Below are 18,363 nucleotides of genomic sequence, written 5' to 3' on the forward strand. Positions count from 1 at the left end.
ATTAGCCCCTGGTCTGGAAGGGCCTTCAAACGCAAGGGGAGGTCAGTCTTGCTGATCTCTCACATCCTTGGGTCAACTGGCGAGATCTCCAGCAGGGGTAAGTGGGAAAAGGCGGCTTGTTTTAATTGCAGCGGGGACTGTTAACTAGTGCTGCATGCTGGGGCAGAGACAAGCTGCAAGACACAGCACCCAAAGCCGCAGGTCGCAGGTGCTGTGCTACATCTGTCGGGTTGGTTTCAGGGAGCTTATTCCAGTCTGCGAGGGGAGCCTGTCGTTCAGCAGCCTGAATCCCTCATCCTAAAGTGGTGTGTGCCACAGGCAGCGATGGCTGTTGGCTGCTCGTAGGAGGCAGCTTGAGCGTGGAGGAGAAATTCTGAGGCTTGACAGTGCGTGACTGGTCCAGAGAAGCTGGAAATTTCTGGTTTGACCACGTACAGTCTCTTTTTAATGCTTTCCTTTTCCTTTGACTTGCCCTGGCAATTAACTCTTGTCGCATGTCATCAAACTCTTCTGCCTGACAGAGGGTTTTCAGAGCTCCATTTCCATGGTGATGCGCAGGATCTCGTGTGTCTGCACAGAGAGGTGTTATCTTGTGGCTGCTGCCTTAAAGGGGATTGGCACAGAACCTCTCTTTTTCAGGAGTTTTAGAAGGTACTCCCCGATCTCTTTGGTCCTCGTACTGTAGATGATGGGGTTGATGCCACATGGCAGTAGCAGGTATGTCCCACTGATCAGGTTGTGCACGTCTGTGGAGTAATCACTGAGGGGCAATTTGGAAATTTACCCTGTAAGAACAGCATTGAGACCGGGTGGAACGTAGCTAATGTACAATGAGTCTGTACCATGACAATTCCCTGGGCAACCCTAGACATTGGCAGCATCAGGGGAACTTGATGTGCTGACCCTGGGAGAAATCGCATGGAGGGTGGAGCAGAGTGGAGACGCCGCGGCCACACTCTGTGAACATGGGAGTTTAAAGGTACACAGTGTGTACATTAATAAGCTGCACATGCGATGCCCTGGGTCAGTGACCTGTCAACTTTGATGAAATGCTGTACTTGGAGTGAACTTTGCTTATTATAATATCATTATAATACTAAAACGCATGCCCCTCTCAAAAGTTACCCACCTCCCAAGGTGCGACCACTCCTCAATGAGCGTGCGCACTGAATTTTTCCTAGTTTGGACCTTTAAACGCAAAGCAAGAGAATTCTGCACCAATCCTGATAAAGGTATGTATGACTAGAGTCGCTCAAGCTCTACCTGCGAAGTAAAACGCTATAAAATAGTGTGAAAAGAGCTGGATGTTAGGGAAGATACCATCACTTCTGACCTTTAGGATCCGCCGACGGGCTGACCCTCTCTTCCACCCCCATTGGGACGCCTTTGGGTAAGATTCGAACACTCAGCTATCCTGAGTGGATCTGTAGGAATTTTAGGAATCTCTAGAGTTGTTTCATCACCCCACGTGTGTGTAACCCGACTGTAATCAATTTAGTGCACTTGCTTGCAGACAGTGAATTTATCACCGGCAATCCAAAGAACCTGTGCATCTGTTGCTTCAATAAATCGCACTATTGATTGACTCAGCCGTGTGTGTGTTGTCCCTGAACACGACCGTACCTCTGAGTGCGGCCGTGCGAGTTCAGGAGGTGTCCGGCTGAGCAGGTCGTGCGATGTTCGTGGTGCATCCGGACCCGCGAGGGTCCAACGAAAGGGGTTGGGCACGACCGGACTACTAACACTGCTTTTGGGCATCTGCCTCTTAACACAACAACGTCCTCAGAGACAGAATTCCCCGTGAGACAGACTATCGAGGAGGACAAGTCAGTCACAAGGGTGACTGTGAGTTGGGTAGCCCATGTGCAGCAAAGCTTTGTGCTGCACTTTCCCAGAAGCAGTTTTCAGGACGTTTGGATTATGTCGGGAGGAAGCCTAGCTCAAAGACGACTGTGACGGCTCTCGTGACCCATCCTACCATCTTGTTCCTCCTGTGAGCGGGGCGTGTTGGAGATGGCCTGGATGCTGTGCCAGCACTGCTCAGCAGCAGCCCAAACCCTGCTGTGTTACCGGCACCGTTCGAGCTACCGACGCACCGCACAGCACCGGGGGCTGCCGCGGGGAAAACCAATGCCGCCTCGGAGCCGGCAGCGCAGTGTGGTGCCAACGGCCACAAACCCCTCCTGTGCCCTGAGGAGGGGGGTGTCGCGATCCAGCGTGCTGAAGAAGCATGGGAAGAAGGTCTGGGCCATGCAGCCCCCCGGTGAGATGTCGCCGAGATGAAAGAGGAAACCCAGCAGCGTCTCGGGCACACACGTGCTGGAGACCATCAGGAGCAGAGCGGTCAGCGAGTACAGGGCGGAACGGAGGTCTTCCCCCACTCCCATGGTGTGGGTGAGGATGGAGTTTGCTGTGATGATCAGAAGGTACAGGCAGAAAACAGCGATGAGGAGGAGCAGCCTGTGCTTGTAGACTCCGGGGAATTCAGCCTGGGATGGGCTCCTGACCCCGTCTGGTTCCCGCCTGCCATCCCAGAGTCTCAACCTGCTGGAAGGGCTCAGCTTTCCTGGGCCTGAGAGGAGAAAGCACGGTTTCTCCTGCTGCGGATGTAAATATCTTCTCCCCACCATAAAACGCTTTTTACGTTGGACAGGCCCATGGAAACTGTGAACTACAAGCAGTGAGAACGAGAGCAGGCCTGATGGCTGGTGAGGGGCTGTGCTCAAGCAGCAAGTGTAGCCCTAACCCTCACTGCCTGTATTTTCTCCTTCAGTTCCTTGAGTAAGTGAAAGGCAGCAAAAGCCTTGAAAAATGAGACAAAACTCTGATTATTTTTATTAATGAAGCACCTACATGCTCCAGGATTCACTGAACTTGGTCCAGCTCTACCCTGCCAGCAAGTTTATCCACTGTCAAGCAAGACCGGAGAGAGAACAGGATGGAGGAATGAAGTGATGTGCTTGAAGTCATGAACCCAGCCGAAGGCTGAGCCAGGTCTCCTCCATCTCACCCCTGCCACTAAAGCACCTGAGCATCGCTACCTGGGTGATGCTCAGAGCACATTTCTCAGGAGGAAACCAAGCAGGTGGCTTTGCTGCGAGGTGAAGAGCAGGTTTCAGTATGCACACGATTTTCCACGTGCTCACCACTCACGTTGAGTAGCTCGGGGCAGCAGGGGCTGAAAAGCTATGTAAGTACTAGCAAAATAAACCAGGACCAGGTCCTGGACAGTACAGCTTGACTGTCCACACTGTTAAATTGCTGGTATGGTCAGTGCTTTAGACAAGGGATGACTATCCCAAACAACTCCTGGGCATGTTTTGGGGGCTAGCAGGGCCAGTCTTAGTGTGGCCGCCTTGTTTCTGAGTCTAGAAGATTTTTAGTGAGGGGACATAGCACATGCATGCCAGTTGGCTGTGGGGCCACCGGAGGGTGCCTGGCACTCTTGGGCTAATTGGTATAGGTGTAGAGAGAAGTCAGCACAAGTCCTGAGAAGATTTGAACGCTGGTGTTTTGATGTCCTTCGGTGGCCGTGAGCCCCTTTTGCTTGTTTTGGGCAGGGTGCAGCAACACTGGACAGATGACGTGAGGCCGCTCAGATGTGGGTAGCACCGAAGACCAGCCATGCCCGTGCATGCCAGGCACAGTCCTCGATGCCGGTGCGTTGACGTTTGGTGGGGCTCTGAAAGGGACGGGTCCTCCCAGATGAGACCCAAACAACTCCGTGCACGTGTGCCGATCCAGGGACAGTGTTAGTTTCAGACAGGGTCCAAGATTCAAACCCTCTTTTTTTTTTTTTCCACCCATGCACTGTTGGCTGGCGCCCGGCGAACGCTGCTTACGCCGTCCTTCCCGCTGCCGTGGCCTAGGGATGAAGAGAAGTGCCCTGGTTTCTGTCCCTAAGGTTTTCTAAATGCTCAGCCCCCAGCGCTTTGCCTTCAGACGCCGTGACTCGGGCACACGTTTTGTTCCGGGTAAGGAACAAGCCCACCGCTACGGCAGCGCCGGAGGAAACGTTCACAGCGTGGCTTTGGCCTTGCTAGGCTAGGCTGCCTTGGGGATCGTGATCAGGTTATGGAGGGGGTTATCCGCCACGCTGAGAGGTGCGGCCTGGGCCCTGGACTCTCGGAAGCCACCAGTGATGCACGTACAATACTGTCCTCCCCTCCCCGGGGCCCTGGGGGAGGACACGGCACGGAGCGCTCGCCCTTCTCCCCCCATCTCCTCCGCCTTCCCCGCGCTTGGGGAGCCGGGAGCTCTGTCCCTGCAGACACCCCTCCATCAGGGCTGGTGGATGCGGATGCTGCTAGCGCATGGAGGGATCCGGGGAGGGGGCTGGACTGCAGAGCCTTTGCTGTGAGATGTGTGTCCTGTTTGCTCTGGAAGGGTGAAAGTCCGCCTGAGTGCTGGCGAGGAGCCACTAAGCGCAATTATCAACGCGAGCCGCTTTATAGTGGGGAGAGGGAGATTCAATTGGTTCAGGGTTGACTGAAGCATCCCAGTTTTTGTGTATTTATCTTAGCAAATCTCTTCCACACTGCTGTTTCCTTGACAAAAATATAAATCCCTGTTTTCCTACTGTGGGCTGAGCTCCAGTCCTGCCCCCGCGCCGCAAAAGTCTCCTCTCCGAGAAGAGACCGAAGCAGGAGGTGGTGCCGGGGCATCCCCCCGCTCGGGAACCCCTCGGGACGGCAGCGTGGGAGCCCGAGCCCCCCTGCAGTGAGAGTTAAGGGAAGGTCGTGGGTCACCACACCCAGACCCCCGCTGTCGCCCGCATCGTGGCGCGCAACCCCCGAGCGCAGCACTGCGAATGCCTTCCGGAGACCAGTCCGGCGGTTTTCGCCTTCCGCCCCGCTGTTCCCGCGTCCCGTGGCTCCCGCAGCCAGCCCCAGGCTCTTTCAGCCTCGCGGGTCCGCGCGGTTCCTCGCTCGCTGCCCAGGGCTTGACAGCAGCCTTTTTCTGACGGGGCTTGTCTGCTCCACGAGCACCCACCAGCTGACCAGCTCTCCCGTCCGCCCTCGGCCAGAGCACACCGAGCTCTGCCCACACCACCCTGGAAAAGGGCTCCTGGCAGGCACGGCTGGAGCCGGGCTACGGAGGAGGGGGTCCCTCCCCGGGGGCGTCCCGTAGTGCCGGGACACTTGGTGGCGTGGCAGCAGATTTCCTCCGGCGTGGAAAAGCCAGGACCGTTCCCAGACCACGACCGTGAACCAGCAGTTTCGGCCCCGGCAAAGCCGTTTCTCACAGTTCCCGGCACGGAGCTTGGGGGTGTCCGTGAGAGCCGGGCGGCCCGGGGGAGCTGGTTTTTAAGACGTGACCTGGGCGGCTGCGGTCCCTTGAGCTTGGCAGGGAAACGTGCTCCGAGTCTCTGTGCAACTTCCCCGCAGCCCAGACCCGGAAAGGCTCATTTTAAACGCGTGCTCAGGGCTGTGGACGTCAACGAACTGACTCATCAACAGCGTGCACCCACCAAAACACCCGATGGGAGAGGAACGTCGTCGTGACCTCCCCTGGGAGAGGAGCCAGGAGCATCCCGGGGCTGGGGGGCCCGACGTGAGCACGGGCATGGCCCCCTCCATCTGGAGCGGGAGGTGATGGTGCAGAGCAGGAGCTTCCTGAGGAATACCCTCAAGGGGCACAAACCTGCACCACCAAGGCTGCTGGGACAAAAACCCATCCCTGGCAAGAACATGCAGGGGAGGTGAAGGAAGAGAAAACACAGGAAGGAGGAGGTGATGGATGTGCACGCCAGGAGAGGGGGGCAGAGACAAGGGAAGCGGAGAAATGATGGGAAACGAGAAAGGTGGCCCCAGGATTTAGATCCAAACCCATCTCCCTCAGGGCACCCCAGATCCCTGCCAGCCCGGGACCGCCGCTCGCACTCGGACACATCCCAGCGCGCTGGCGAGCACCCCGCAGATGGGGAAGGAGCAGTTAATGGGGGACCCTGCCAGCACCCAGCCAGGGGCTAAAGAGCGAGCTCGTGCCTGTCAGCTCGGTTTCACAGGAGGCAGGTTTCTCGGGGGGAAACCATCCGTTTTTTCCTGCAGGATTACATGTTCCTCCACTGAAGTGCGTGGGCTTCGGCACAGGTGATTTCTCGGCGGTTTCTGGCAGAGCTGCACGAGCTGCAAGCCTTGCTCTGCGAGGGATGAGCGAGGAGCATCCGAGGATGCAGCGGCTCATGAGTCACTCGCGGCACTCAAGATAGCGTTATTAATTGGAAGGCCTTGAGGCTGTTCGCAGCAAGGGCTTCCAGCAATTGCTTCTTCCTCCACTTCTATTAATTTTGTTGGCAATCTGGACATCAGTATGAGGTCTTGAAAATTCCCTCCTCCAGGTCCCCCTGTGATAAATCCCCATCCTTCCTGGGCGATGGCTCCCAGCCTTGGGCTGTCAGCAGGTCTCATCAGCCCCTCCAGTCTCTGGTAAGGTCCATAACGACAAAGCCAAACGAGCCCCAGGATGTCCACTCCTGAGCTGCCTGGGGCTGGGACGTCCCTTGTCGGAGCTACCTGATACCATCTCTCCTGGTCCTTGCTTCTCTGCTGATGCCTTGTCTGGTCACCATCTCCTCCTCCTGAGCTGTCCTGGGGCATCCACTGCTTTACTGGGGTCCGGGCTGGCCCGTTCCCATGGCCAGAAGTTGTCAGAGTCAGCTGGTCTGACACCCCCTCCCCTTTGGGTCGACCCTTGATGTGTTTCACCCCATTTCCACTCAAGTTTAAGTATTCTTCTCTTCAAGCCAGCAACCATTTACTGGATGAGTCAGAGAGGAGCACGACTTGGGCGAAAATCAAATAACAGTTTGGCAGGGGATTTATCAGCATCCCACCCCATTACGCACTAAAGGATAGTTAGGGAGTAGTCAGTATGAATGCTAATTATGACATTAATAAAATTAGAAAGAAAAAGCCAAAGTCTTTAGGAAAAATTCCGGACTGCAGGGTGAAGGCTGAGATAAAAACCACACCCACCAAATACATTGCAAAAATATTTTGAAATTAATATAAGCCAAAGCAAATACTCTCACTAAGTGATGGATATGGTAAAATTGTAGGTAATGCTGCAGAGAAAAGGGAGGTGTTTGGTTCAGCACTGTGTTTGAAGAGAAGCCAGCCATTGCTCCGGTATCACAGGCAGATTAAGCAGCACCTTTAGATCCTTTGGGGACGAAGTGTCTGATCATGGGCTCCAGGTAATGGTTTTGAAACTGACTGTCCGACTTCTCTTGATATTTGAATCAGATGAGAGGGATCTGGCCCAAAATCTGGAAGCTGGGATGTGCTGGTGTTTCACCAGTCCTGGATAACTGGGTTTCCCTCCCTGGCAAGAGAGTGGCATCCGGGTCGCACTGCAAAGACCAGAAGGTCAGGGATACCAGTTGGTGTGGGCACCTGGTGAGTACATTGTGTTAAACTCCTAAGTCAGGTAATTTGGGAAAGGTGCCTATTTAGACATCGCATCGTAAGGCGTCCGACCAGCACAGGGAGATGTTCTCACCCAGCTGCACACCCTTCTGACCTGGATCTACATCTGGCAGCACAAGGACCGTCACGTTGGGATCTCAAGAGAAGAGCAGCAGTGCATGATGCGAGCCAGGAAAGGGACAAAAATCATCAGGGGTCTACGAAGGTTGGCCAGAAGGAAGGGTTGAAGGATCTGGCGACATTTAGCACAGAGAAGACTGAGGTAAGATACAGAGGGACCGATCCAGTGGCCTGCTTTTTGGGATGCATCCAGGCAGTTGTGCAAGCAAGGCTTGGGACTCGGGACTCATCCTGGCCCAGGAGGAGCGGGCGCTGGGGTTCCCGATCCCAACGTACGGGGTGTCTCAGCCAGCCTCACCCTAAACACAGAGCAAAGGGAAAGGGCGTCTCAGCCCCCCGGGCAGCGAAGCCCTCCCCACGCAGGCACCCTGCCTGCTCCCCCCGAGGCAGCCGCTCGCCCGGGCTGCGGGGCCCCGCGGCTGCGGTATCAGAAAGAACAAGACACCAGCAATTTCTCATCTCATTAATCAATACTGCTCCCTTGATCTACGTGATCACCAGGGTGAAGAGATCCAGGCCATGGACCGGCTCTGCAGAGCTCTCGGAGCATCCCGGCTGGCGGGGCAGCGGGCAGCAGACACCATGCTCCTCCAGCACGCAGCTCCTTGCCCACCTCGCTGGTCCCGGGGTGTGCAGCACCAGACTGCGACTGCCGGGGGGGATTGACCCTGTGGTCGTTACTCTGCCTCTGTCCCGAAGAGAGCAATGCCTTGGGCATCGTATTGCTGCTGCATCCCCCTCCTGCCAACGCGGTGGAGAGGAGCAACCTGACATGAGTGAAATCTCAGCAGGGTTCAGGAGAACAGGCTGGCTGGCGAGAGGACAGGAGGGTGCATGGGGAAAGGCTGCAGGATGAGCGCGCACACACCAAATCCTTATAGGAGACACGCAGATCCCACTTCTGTGAGTTTGTCCATTTGCTTTGTTTTCCAGGTCTGAGCGCTGCAGTCTCACAGACCCCCAGGAGGAAGGCATCAAAATGAAAGAGCCAACAGAGTTTGTTTCCTCTTGCTAGATCCCCCTAGAGAGGCCCAACACCGCCTGGGGATGTTCAGGTGGAATAAGGACTCCTCAGCCCACAGATCTCTTTATGCTCTGCGCATTGGCACCCCTTCCCCAAAACTGCAGTTCAGCTTCTTGTCGGACTTTGACGGTGTCTCCTTCTTTGGGCGCCTGACTCAGGTGCTCTTCTACCCTGTTACCTCCACAATCACAGAATCACATCATGGTTTGGGTGGGAGAGGACCTTTCAGGGCCATCTAGTCCAACCCCCTGCCATGAGCAGGGACATCCCCAACTCGAGCAGGTTGCTCAGAGCCCCGTCCAGCCTGACCTGGGATGTTTCCAGGGTTGGGGCATCGACAACCTCTCTGGGCAACCTGGGACAGGGTTTCACCACCCTCCGTGTCAAAAACTACTTCCTTAGATCTAGTCTGAATCTCCCCTCTTTTGTTTAAAACCGTTACCCCTTGCCCCATCGCAACAGGCCCTGCTAAAAAGTCTGTCCCCATCTTTCCTATCAGCCCCTCTCAGCCCTGGCAGCTGCAGGAAGGTCTCCCCGGAGCCTTCTCTGCTCCAGGCTGAGACCCCCCAGTTCTCCCAGCCTGTCCTCCCAGCAGAGCTGTTCCAGCCCTTGGAGCGTTGCTGGGGCCTCCTCTGGCCCCGCTCCAGCAGGTCCATGTCTCTCCTGTGCCGAGGGCTCCAGAGCTGGACGCAGCACTGCAGGGGGGTCTCCCCAGAGCGGGGCAGAGGGGCAGAACCCCCTCCCTCACCCTGCTGGCCACGCGGCTTTGGGGGCAGCCCAGGACATGGTCCTCACGGCTTTCCTCTACTCTTTGCCTGAAGCAGACACCCCACTCCCACCAACACCGCTGAGTGTGTCTGGACAATACTTTGCAGATGTCCTTGCTCCCACCATCTGACCTGGGCCACTGTCATCTTTAAGGAATGGCTCTTGACTGGCACTTGAAACCTGAATCCTGTGAGCTGGCTCTGGGTTTCCATGGAAGCTGAGGCTGTTCCTGCAGCTTTTTTCTTCACATCACTTCTTGTTTATGTCTGTTTGCAGTTAGAATCACAGAATCATATAATCTTTGGGTGGGAAGGGACCTTTCAGGGCCATCTAGTCCCACCTCCTGCCATGAGCAGGGACATCCCCAACTCGAGCAGGTTGCTCAGAGCCCCGTCCAGCCTGACCTGGGATGTTTCCAGGGATGGAGCATCCACCACCTCTCTGGGCAACCTGGGACAGGGTTTCACCACCCTCCTTGTCAAAAATACCTGGTTCAAATCTGTAGCTATTTAACTGTGTATGCTGTAGCACACAGGATCGGTAAGAGCCTGGGCCAACAGGACAGGTAGGAAAAGCACAACATGAAGCATCTTTTTCGAGCTTGCCTCCGGTGCTGGGGTCCATTGCAGTGCGATTGTCACTGGGTGGTGGGAGCCTCTGAAGCCCCTGTCACAGGCAGGGTCTCCTTGGGCTGATCCCGGCCAGACCCGTGAAGACCTGTGAGCACCAGGAAAGGCTCCTGGACACGCTGCCCTGCCCTACAAGGTATTTACTGTTTGCATGCGGTGAGCGTCCCCCAACCAGGTCCCAGCCATGGTTTGAGAGTTACCAGGTCCAGGGACTGTTGCCACAGGCAGGTTAGACACAACCCTTCTGTTCTGAAGGCCGAGAGAGTTCAGTGCATGGACTTGGGCTGGAAGACATCTCAGGGAAAAAGGGTGTGCGGAAAACCAGTCAAATGTTCCCAGGGTCAGAGCTGCCTGTAGACACTTCCTAGTTGTAAGGTCCAGTCTGAAGCCCCCCATGCTGGTGCCTGATGGATGCTTACGGTGCTGCCCATGCACCAGTGATAGGGCACTGGGAGCTGGGGATGCTCTGCCCGGCCTGCGGTATGATGGTCTCGGGGAGGACCCGCTCAGGCGGATGTGCTGGTGCTTTATGCTTTTGGGTGAGGCTGGTGCTGCTTTGCGCTGGGGGGATGTCTCCATCCCCCTGCGTCCCCATGCCCTGCTGGGCTGCGCTCCGAGAAGAGGAGCACCGTCACTGCGGTGGCCTCCGCCTACAGCATTTTGCAGGCAGATGGGGAGGAAGGACAGATAAGAAATGGGGTGGGGGAGAGACTTGGAAACGGGTGGGAGCAGAGGAGAGGAGGCTGCAATGGGGCAGCAGTCCCTCCTCCCAGGCAAGAGGGGCAGAGGGTGCTGGGGAGCGCGGCAGCTCTGGATGGGGACGGCTGTGGGGCTGTCGGGGCTCTGCTCTCTGCCGTTCCCCTCTAACCTGGAGGGCAGAGCCCCATCCGCTGCTGGGCCTCTCCCAAGCCACCCCGTCGAACCGTGGGGTGCTGCAGGGTCGCCTCGTCCTTGCAGTGCAGCGCAGCACACAGGCAGGAATGGCGACAGGTTGGTGCTGTCCTCTGCCACCGCCTGCCTATCTGTCCCTGGCCATGACACCCAGTCTTCACGCCCCACTGCAGCCCCTGCACCTGCATATGGACCAGGGCTCGGGGAGGACTGAACCACAATTACCATTAGAGTGTTTAAAAGCTCCCGGACAAACAGGACCCCAGTCGTCTCCTGCTGTCCCAAACCGGAGCAGGGGCTGCACAGCCCGGGAAAGCTGGCGCAGCCCTCCTGCCTGCCTGGGTGGCCCGGGCTGGTGATTTTGGCACTGGACATGCACAGCACTGGCAGCTCTGCCACTGGGGAAGGTGGCAGGGCAGGGGGTGGCAGGGCAGGGGGTGGCAGGGAGGGGGTGGCAGTGCTGCCTTCTGGCCAGGAGGTGCCTCCCGTGCTCCACGCTTCGTGCTGTGCCCGGTGCCACCGCGGTGTCCCCAGGGCAGCCCAGCCGCCAGCTCGCTGCTGGCCCAGAGCCGAGGGCAGAGGACTGGAGACACGTTCGTTATTCTTTCCTCTTCCCAGGTAGCCTGGCAGTGCGAGCAGCAGCAGCGGGGCAGGGCTGCCCTCCCCGGGCTCTGTGGTTGCTGGGTAGCAGAGTGATTGCCACCCTTGCAGAGGCGCAGGCAGCTTGGAAGGGCCACGTCTTATGAGAGAGGTGTTGGAGATGTGCAGGACATCGCCTGGGTGCACCTGAAACTGCACCCACGGCCCTCACTGACCCGCTGGGCTTGGGCACCTCTCTTCTTGCTGCCTCTACAACCCCGGGACAGGACACATGCTCCTGCTGCCACCGTCCTCCCGGCTCACCCGCCGGCAGTGCAAATGTTGCCGTCCTCCCGGCTCACTTTCCAGTTGTGCAAATCTCAGGGCAGGGAGAAATCTGCTCTGAGAGCTCAGCTTTGCACAGCCCCACCATGGGGCTGAGGGCTCGGTGTCCAGGGTAGGACCTCTGCTCCTCTGCAAGAGGGGCTGACACAGTGTGGGGATGTGCGTGACGTTGTCTCGCTGTGGGGTCCACCATGTGAGCATGCAAGGGCCTTCAGGGCACCATCCCAGCAGCGCAGGTGGCTCTGACACCCCCCAGGGCCCATTTCACTCCAGCAGCCATGAGCTGGATGTGTAGGGCTCGGCAGGGGCTGGGGGCCGGCTGGGACCTGGAGGGTGCATACCATCTCCTGTACCGCCTATTGCCAAATGGTTCTTTGACAAATCCCCGCTCCTGGCCAGGCATCAGCTCTGGGGCTTGCACGGTGCCAGCGGGCTCACCCCGCCACGGCGGGTCGTTGGTGGTTTCTGCAAACTGCCCCGCGTGTGCTGCGCCGGGGGCTCAGCCCAGCGGCTCCCTGCAGCCCCACTGGGCTGTTCGCAGGTCAGACCATCCCCTCGTCTCGTCCCTCTGTTTCCCCCAGGATAAAATGCTCTGGGGGTACCCAGGACACCCCATTCCCAGCATAGTTGGCTCTGGGGTTGTGCCCGCACAAGGGGATGCAGGAGAAAGGGGGTATTTTGCAATCTGGACTCTCCCTGACCACTGCCAAACCAGTCCTGTCCCCTTGGCCACACCTCCCCTGCCCGGACCTGCTGGGGTTTGTCCGGTTCCACCAGCTGGGATGGGAGCAGGAGGGAGCGGTGGCCAAGGGACCTGTCATCAATGCACTCAGCTCCTGCTGCTCCTCCACGGCCCTGAAGAAACCCACCCTGGGCTGCTCCGCAGCTTGCTTTCTGCTGGGACCCGGCCTCGAACCAGCTGAGAAAGAGCCGGACGACACTGGAGCCGATGCGCGGGCAGCTGGCTGCACAGCTGGGGCCGGGGCCGGGGCCGGGGCCGGGGGTGGCTGGGGCGGGGCTGCGAGACCTCCCCCGCCCAGCCAGTTTGGCAGGTTGTCTGCTCCTGACTGCGCTGCTGAAGGAGCCCGGGGGAGCAGACCCCCGGGCGCCGGGGCAGCGCGGCTTACGCACCGCGGGGATGCTGAGCAGGGTCCGTACACAAGGCAGTGCTGTCCTGGCGGGGAGGGGACTCGGTTTTGGGAGGCACAAGCCGAAGGACTTGCTGGGGAGCTGCCCTGCAAGAGCTGCCCGACGTGCCACGGGAGCCGTCAAGGCTGTCCCCCGCCGCGCCGGCGCGCACCCGGCCGCGCTGAGTGGCCCGAGGTGGGAGGTCCCGTTCACCCCCCCGAGCTGCAGATCGCCGCAGGTCACAAGGACCCCCAAAACGGGGGCAGTGGGGACAAACGTCAGGGCACCCCGGCATTTCGCGCTGGGTGAGAAGAGGCCTTGGGAAGCGGGGCTGGAGCATGGCTTGGTCCCGCGCAGCCGATGCACTCGCGGTGCCCCCCGGGCGGGGGAGCAGCCTCCCGGCTTGGGGAGCAGCCTCCCGGCTTGGGGAAGAGCCGCTCCTGGGCTCGGGACCCCCAGCACTCGGAGCGTTGCTGTGCTGGCGATGCTGGCGCACCTCACCCCAGCGACCGGGCCCGATCCTGCCTGCGGGAGCGCGCGGGCTGCTAGCCTCAACAGGAGACTCGTGCACCATCCCCTTGCCCTGGGCAGAGATGTCGGGCTGTGTGGCCCATGACACGAGGCAGGAGCACCCCTCCAAGATGCCTCAAGCTCTCTGACTTCTTTTCTTCCCTGGGATTTCAAACAAGTCAAAGTTAAAAGCAATTGAACTTTGTTTATTTTTTTTCCATCAGGCTCCCTTCCTGGGAGCAGTCCAATTAGTGCTAACGAGCTGGATGGTAATTACAGCACGGGGCCACAGGAGGATTGATCGCTGGTGGACGGGCTCTTGCGGCCCCCGGCCCCCCGGCTTGCTGACGAGGGGCCAATTAGCGAGTTTGCAACCGGTGACACTTCGCTGTGGATTTTGCATCAGTTTCTTGGCTGGAGCCAGGGCTGGGGGGGGGTGGTGGTGTGTGTGACCGTCCCCGTGTCCCCTCTGTCATCGCACCGCGGCGAGAGACCTGGCTAACAGGACCCTGGTCCCTCTTGCCAGGTGTGTGTACCCCCCGCAATGAACTCCTTTCCAACGCCCCCGCCCCAGCCTTTGCCAGTTCCCTGGCGCACGGTGCCCCCTCCTCCCGCAGCCCCCGGCTCCGCAGGGGGGCACGGCTGGCACTGGGACACCTCTGTCCCCTTGGCAGGGGCAGGCGTGTTTGGGCAGCTGTACCTCGCCGTGCCCCGCTGCCCTCTGTGGGGTCCCCAAGCCCCCTCCTGGTGCCGGGGGTCTGCTCCAGCGCCCCACGCTCGGCGTAGCTGCAGACTTGTGCAGCTCAGCCGGGTCCGCGCAGCGGCTGCCTGCTGTGGAAAACAGCAGCCACCTCCGAACTCTTCAGAGGGGTGCAAAAGTCAGAGCCACCCCCGCCCCGCCCCAGCCCCAGGGCTGGGACATGTTCAGGGGCTGAAAATGCCATGGTAAAATGAGAAAAGCTGCTCCAGTGGCACCTCCAGCAACCACCACTGGGAGTTCAAGTTTGTGTGGTGTTTCCAAAAGGGACCTTTTGTGCTGCAGGTCCCAAGAAGGGTTATACGCTACAGTCATGTAAGCAAACACTGATGAACAGTTAATTTAGCTGTGATTAAAATACACATTTATTTTGAGGGTGGCCCATACTGGGCTATGGTGGGTCGGGCTGGTGCAGGCAGGAGGTGAATGGGCGGGAGAATGGTGGGAGCTGGGGTCTGTGATCAGCCTGGGGCCCCACGCAGACAGGGCCAATATGGGCTAAAAAGCTTTTAATTTGTTTGCATCAAGAGCCTCCCCGGCCACGTGCACGCTCGTCCAGCTCTTTCGTGCTGTCCTGCAGCCAGGTCTGTGTGTGGCCGCTGTGCTTGAGGAGCACCTACCCCTGCCCAGCACCCGCGGGGTTAAACTGTTGTTTGCTTTGGACACTTCACCCAAAGGAGAGATTAAAAATTAGCAGCGAGCTATGGCTAATAGCTGGAAGTGTCCTGAGGCTAATTACTCAGCCGTGGAGCATCTCTCTGTTGCGCTCATGGCTACTTTGCAGGTAAACAAGGGGAAGGGCCTCTTTCCTTGGGGCTCTTGGCGGACCCCCCGGGGTCCGGGGAGCTGCCCCAGGCAGCAGCAACGGGGAGCTTGGTGTCACCGGCTGAGCTCCAGCACGGGGACCCCCCAGCCTCCCGCTATGGCGGCCCCGCGTGCGGGGGCTGTCTGCAGAGGAGACCCGGCAGGGGTCGGCTGGCCGGGCTGCAGCGCGGGGTGCGGCGGGGGGGCCTTTGCCGCTGGTGCCTGGGCTGGGTTCAGGCCGTCCCTTGGGCCTCCCTTGCGCTGAGCCACCTCATGCGAGGGCAGCCCAAAGCATCTCCTTCGGGTGCAAACGGGGCCCTTGTCCCCCTTCGCGCAGTGCCGGGGCAAATGCTGACCCCAAAGTCACCAACTAGCCAGGACCCCCTAACTAGCCGGGACTTGCGCCTCGGTGCTGTTTCGCTGTGGGTTTTGCATCTGCAGCGGGCAGCGGGCAGATCCCTCGCTTCACAAAGCCCAGTGTGGCTCCTGGCCGAGTCGGTGGGAGTTTTCTCGGTGAACTCGCCCATCCTGGGTTCCTCCTTTCCCGCTGGGTCCTGCCGCGCTGGCGCTTGGGTGGGCTCATGGTTCCTTGCGTGGGCTTTTCTGGGTCTGCAAACACCTGTGGGAGGACTTGAGACACTTTACCGTACCACGTTGCCTTTGCCCGGACGTGCGTGTTGTCCTGGTCAGGGTTTACAGCGGAGATGCCCAAGAGGCGTGGGAGGTGATGCCTGAGACCGCCGCAGTACATGCCTAACCGTAGCTTTTGGTTAAAGCAGACTCCTCTCCCTGGAGAGCCCAGCAGCCATCACGTTTCTCAGATACACTGGTCTGACTCCTGAGTAGAAGCAGAGAGCAGACGTCTCTTGCGCGGGCAGGTGGAGGAGGCGCAGAGGGACCTGTTCCCATCCCTTGTGAGCAAGGAAGGGGACAGAGCATCCTCCCCTCCCCTCCACAAAGGACCTGAGGCACTGAGCACTGCAGTATCACCTTGCTGGTGCTGGGTGGGCTGGACTGCCCTCTCTGGCTGATGCACCTCAGGTGTGGGGCACCTCAGCCATGTGCCACAGGGGCTGAAAAGCTGCCTGTGATTTTAGAGATCCACCATGAGATAATGTTTCCAGGTTGTATCTTGTAAAACATGAGTGTATTGGCCAAAGAGACGGTTGCCCAGCACCCATCAGGACTGGCCCATTGGTTTCATATGAATAAGCTATTGCCATGTCAGCAGTAGGCATCTGGTCTAGGTTCCTTTTCAAGACACTGGAAGGAGATGGACATTTCTGGGGGATAATTCGTTGCACTTCACACCTATTCTAGGATGGGATAAATTATTTTCTGGCAGTGCCTCCCTCTCGCAGCATCTGACCTGTCTTTATCAGCTTGTGAGATAACCAGTCCTGCCAACTGCCTTAGCAGTTTGAAGATCCCTTCCTGGATCAGCTTCATCTTTGTTGAGGTGCTGGAGCGTATCCAGAGAAGGGCAACGAAGATGGTGAGGGGTCTGGAGCACAAGTCTTATGAGGAGCGGCTGAGGGAACTGGGGTTGTTTAGTCTGAAGAAGAGGAGGCTGAGGGGAGACCTTATCGCTCTCTACAACTACCTGAAAGGGGGCTGTGGCAACGAGGGTGTTGGTCTCTTCTCCCAAGTAACTAGTGATAGGACAAGAGGAAATGGCCTCAAGTTGTGCCAGGGGAGGTTTAGATTGGATATTAGGAAAAATTTCTTCACTGAGAGAGTGGTCAGGCATTGGAACAGGCTGCCCAGGGAGGTGGTGGAGTCGCCATCTCTGGAAGTGTTCAAAAAACGTGTGGATGTGGCGCTTCAGGACATGGTTTAGGGGACATGGTGGCGCTGGATTAATAGTTGGACTTGATGATCTTGAAGGTCCTTTCCAACTTAGTGATTCTGTGATTCTGTGATTTATGCTGTAAACAAGGGGGCTGAGCATGGGAGGGACCGTCAAATAGAAATCAGCTACCAGGACTTGGATGTGACGTGCTAAGCCAAAAGAGAACATCTGCAGGTACATGGAGAGTAGGCCACCCATGTGAAACACCAGGATAAGAGAAATGTGGGACCCGCAATTCCTGAGGGCCTTGAGATGTGCTTCTTGGGATGGCAGCCTCATCACACAGCTGAGGATCATACTATAGGAGAAGGTGATGAAGACAGAGTCTGTCACCACCAGTGTTGCCACGATGAGGCTGTAGAGATCGCTGACAGACGGGTCGGTACAGACCAGCTCCATCACGGCCATGTGCTCACAGTAGGAATGAGGGATGACTCTGGTTTTGCAGTAGGGTAAGCTGGTGAGGAGGCACATTAAAGGTGTCATGACACCAACTCGCCTGGTCAGCGACAGCAGTCCTATCTGGATGGTCCTTGAGTTTGTTAGGATGGTGTTGTATCTCAGGGGGTTGCAGATGGCTATATACCGGTCAAAGGACATTGCCAGGAGCACCCCTGACTCCACTGCAGTGAATGTGTGGATGAAGAACATCTGGATGAAGCAGACCTCAAAACCAGTATCTCTTGAATCCAACCAGAATACACCCAGCATTTTGGGAACTACAGCAGTTGAGAAGATGAGGTCAATGACAGCCAACATGGAAATGAAATAATAGTACATAGGCTCATGGAGGCTTTTCTCCAGCCTCACAGCGAGAAGGACCATGCTATTTCCCAGCAAGGTCATGATGTATGTAAAGCAGAACAGGATGGAAACCCACATGTGGAGAGCTTCCAGACCAGGGATGCCTGTCAGGAGAAAGGGCAAAGAGTTGGTGTTAGATCAATTAGCGGTTGACATGGCACAAGTGGGCCAAGCCACATCTTTGTTCCCAACTTTAGTTCCCTGTAACAGTGACAGAAAGGTTGGGGTTTTGCTGCCATCTGATCATAAAACTGGGCACGCTGCAGTTTTCAAGCATCACACAAGTTTGTATTTGTATAACCCCAGGCTCTTTGGCCCCTGCCCAGCCTTCGTGAGCAGTGCAATGGCAGGGTTTAAGGACTTGCAAGCACGTCCTCCCTCCCTATGCCCTGCTCGGGGAGATGACTGGGCATATCGGTCCAGGCCACACAAGTTCCATCCTGTTCCATCCTTTGGGCCACGCAGAAGCTGCACCTAGACAACGTGTCCGTGGTGAAACTGGGCTGAGAGAAACTGCAGCCAGAAAGATGATGCTCCAAGCTGTCACCCCGACACTAAGGGGACACAGGCATCATTGACAGCCCCTAGCTGCTAGCCACAGTCAAGGGAGGTACAATTAAAATGGTACTACCCCTCCTCCACACTCATGCATCCAAGAGACTGAAGGTCAAATGCAGAATGTTGTCCTGTCAAAAACAGTGGAGTTAGTTGGTTACACCCAT

General features: G+C 57.6%; 1 protein-coding gene across 1 annotated transcript; it reads right to left on the bottom strand.

The window, feature by feature from the left end:
* Positions 1-2,084: 2,084 nt before the first annotated feature.
* On the bottom strand, positions 2,085-17,779 carry LOC309417727 (olfactory receptor 52K2-like; the record flags this gene model as incomplete). Its single annotated transcript, XM_082015267.1, has 2 exons — positions 2,085-2,566; positions 16,885-17,779. Coding segments are annotated over 2 exons (1,377 nt in total), but the record flags the coding sequence as incomplete, so codon positions are not given.
* Positions 17,780-18,363: the final 584 nt, after the last annotated feature.

The sequence above is a fragment of the Phaethon aethereus genome (genome assembly GCF_964289735.1).
Source record: "Phaethon aethereus genome assembly, chromosome: 1".
NCBI lineage: Eukaryota > Metazoa > Chordata > Aves > Phaethontiformes > Phaethontidae > Phaethon > Phaethon aethereus.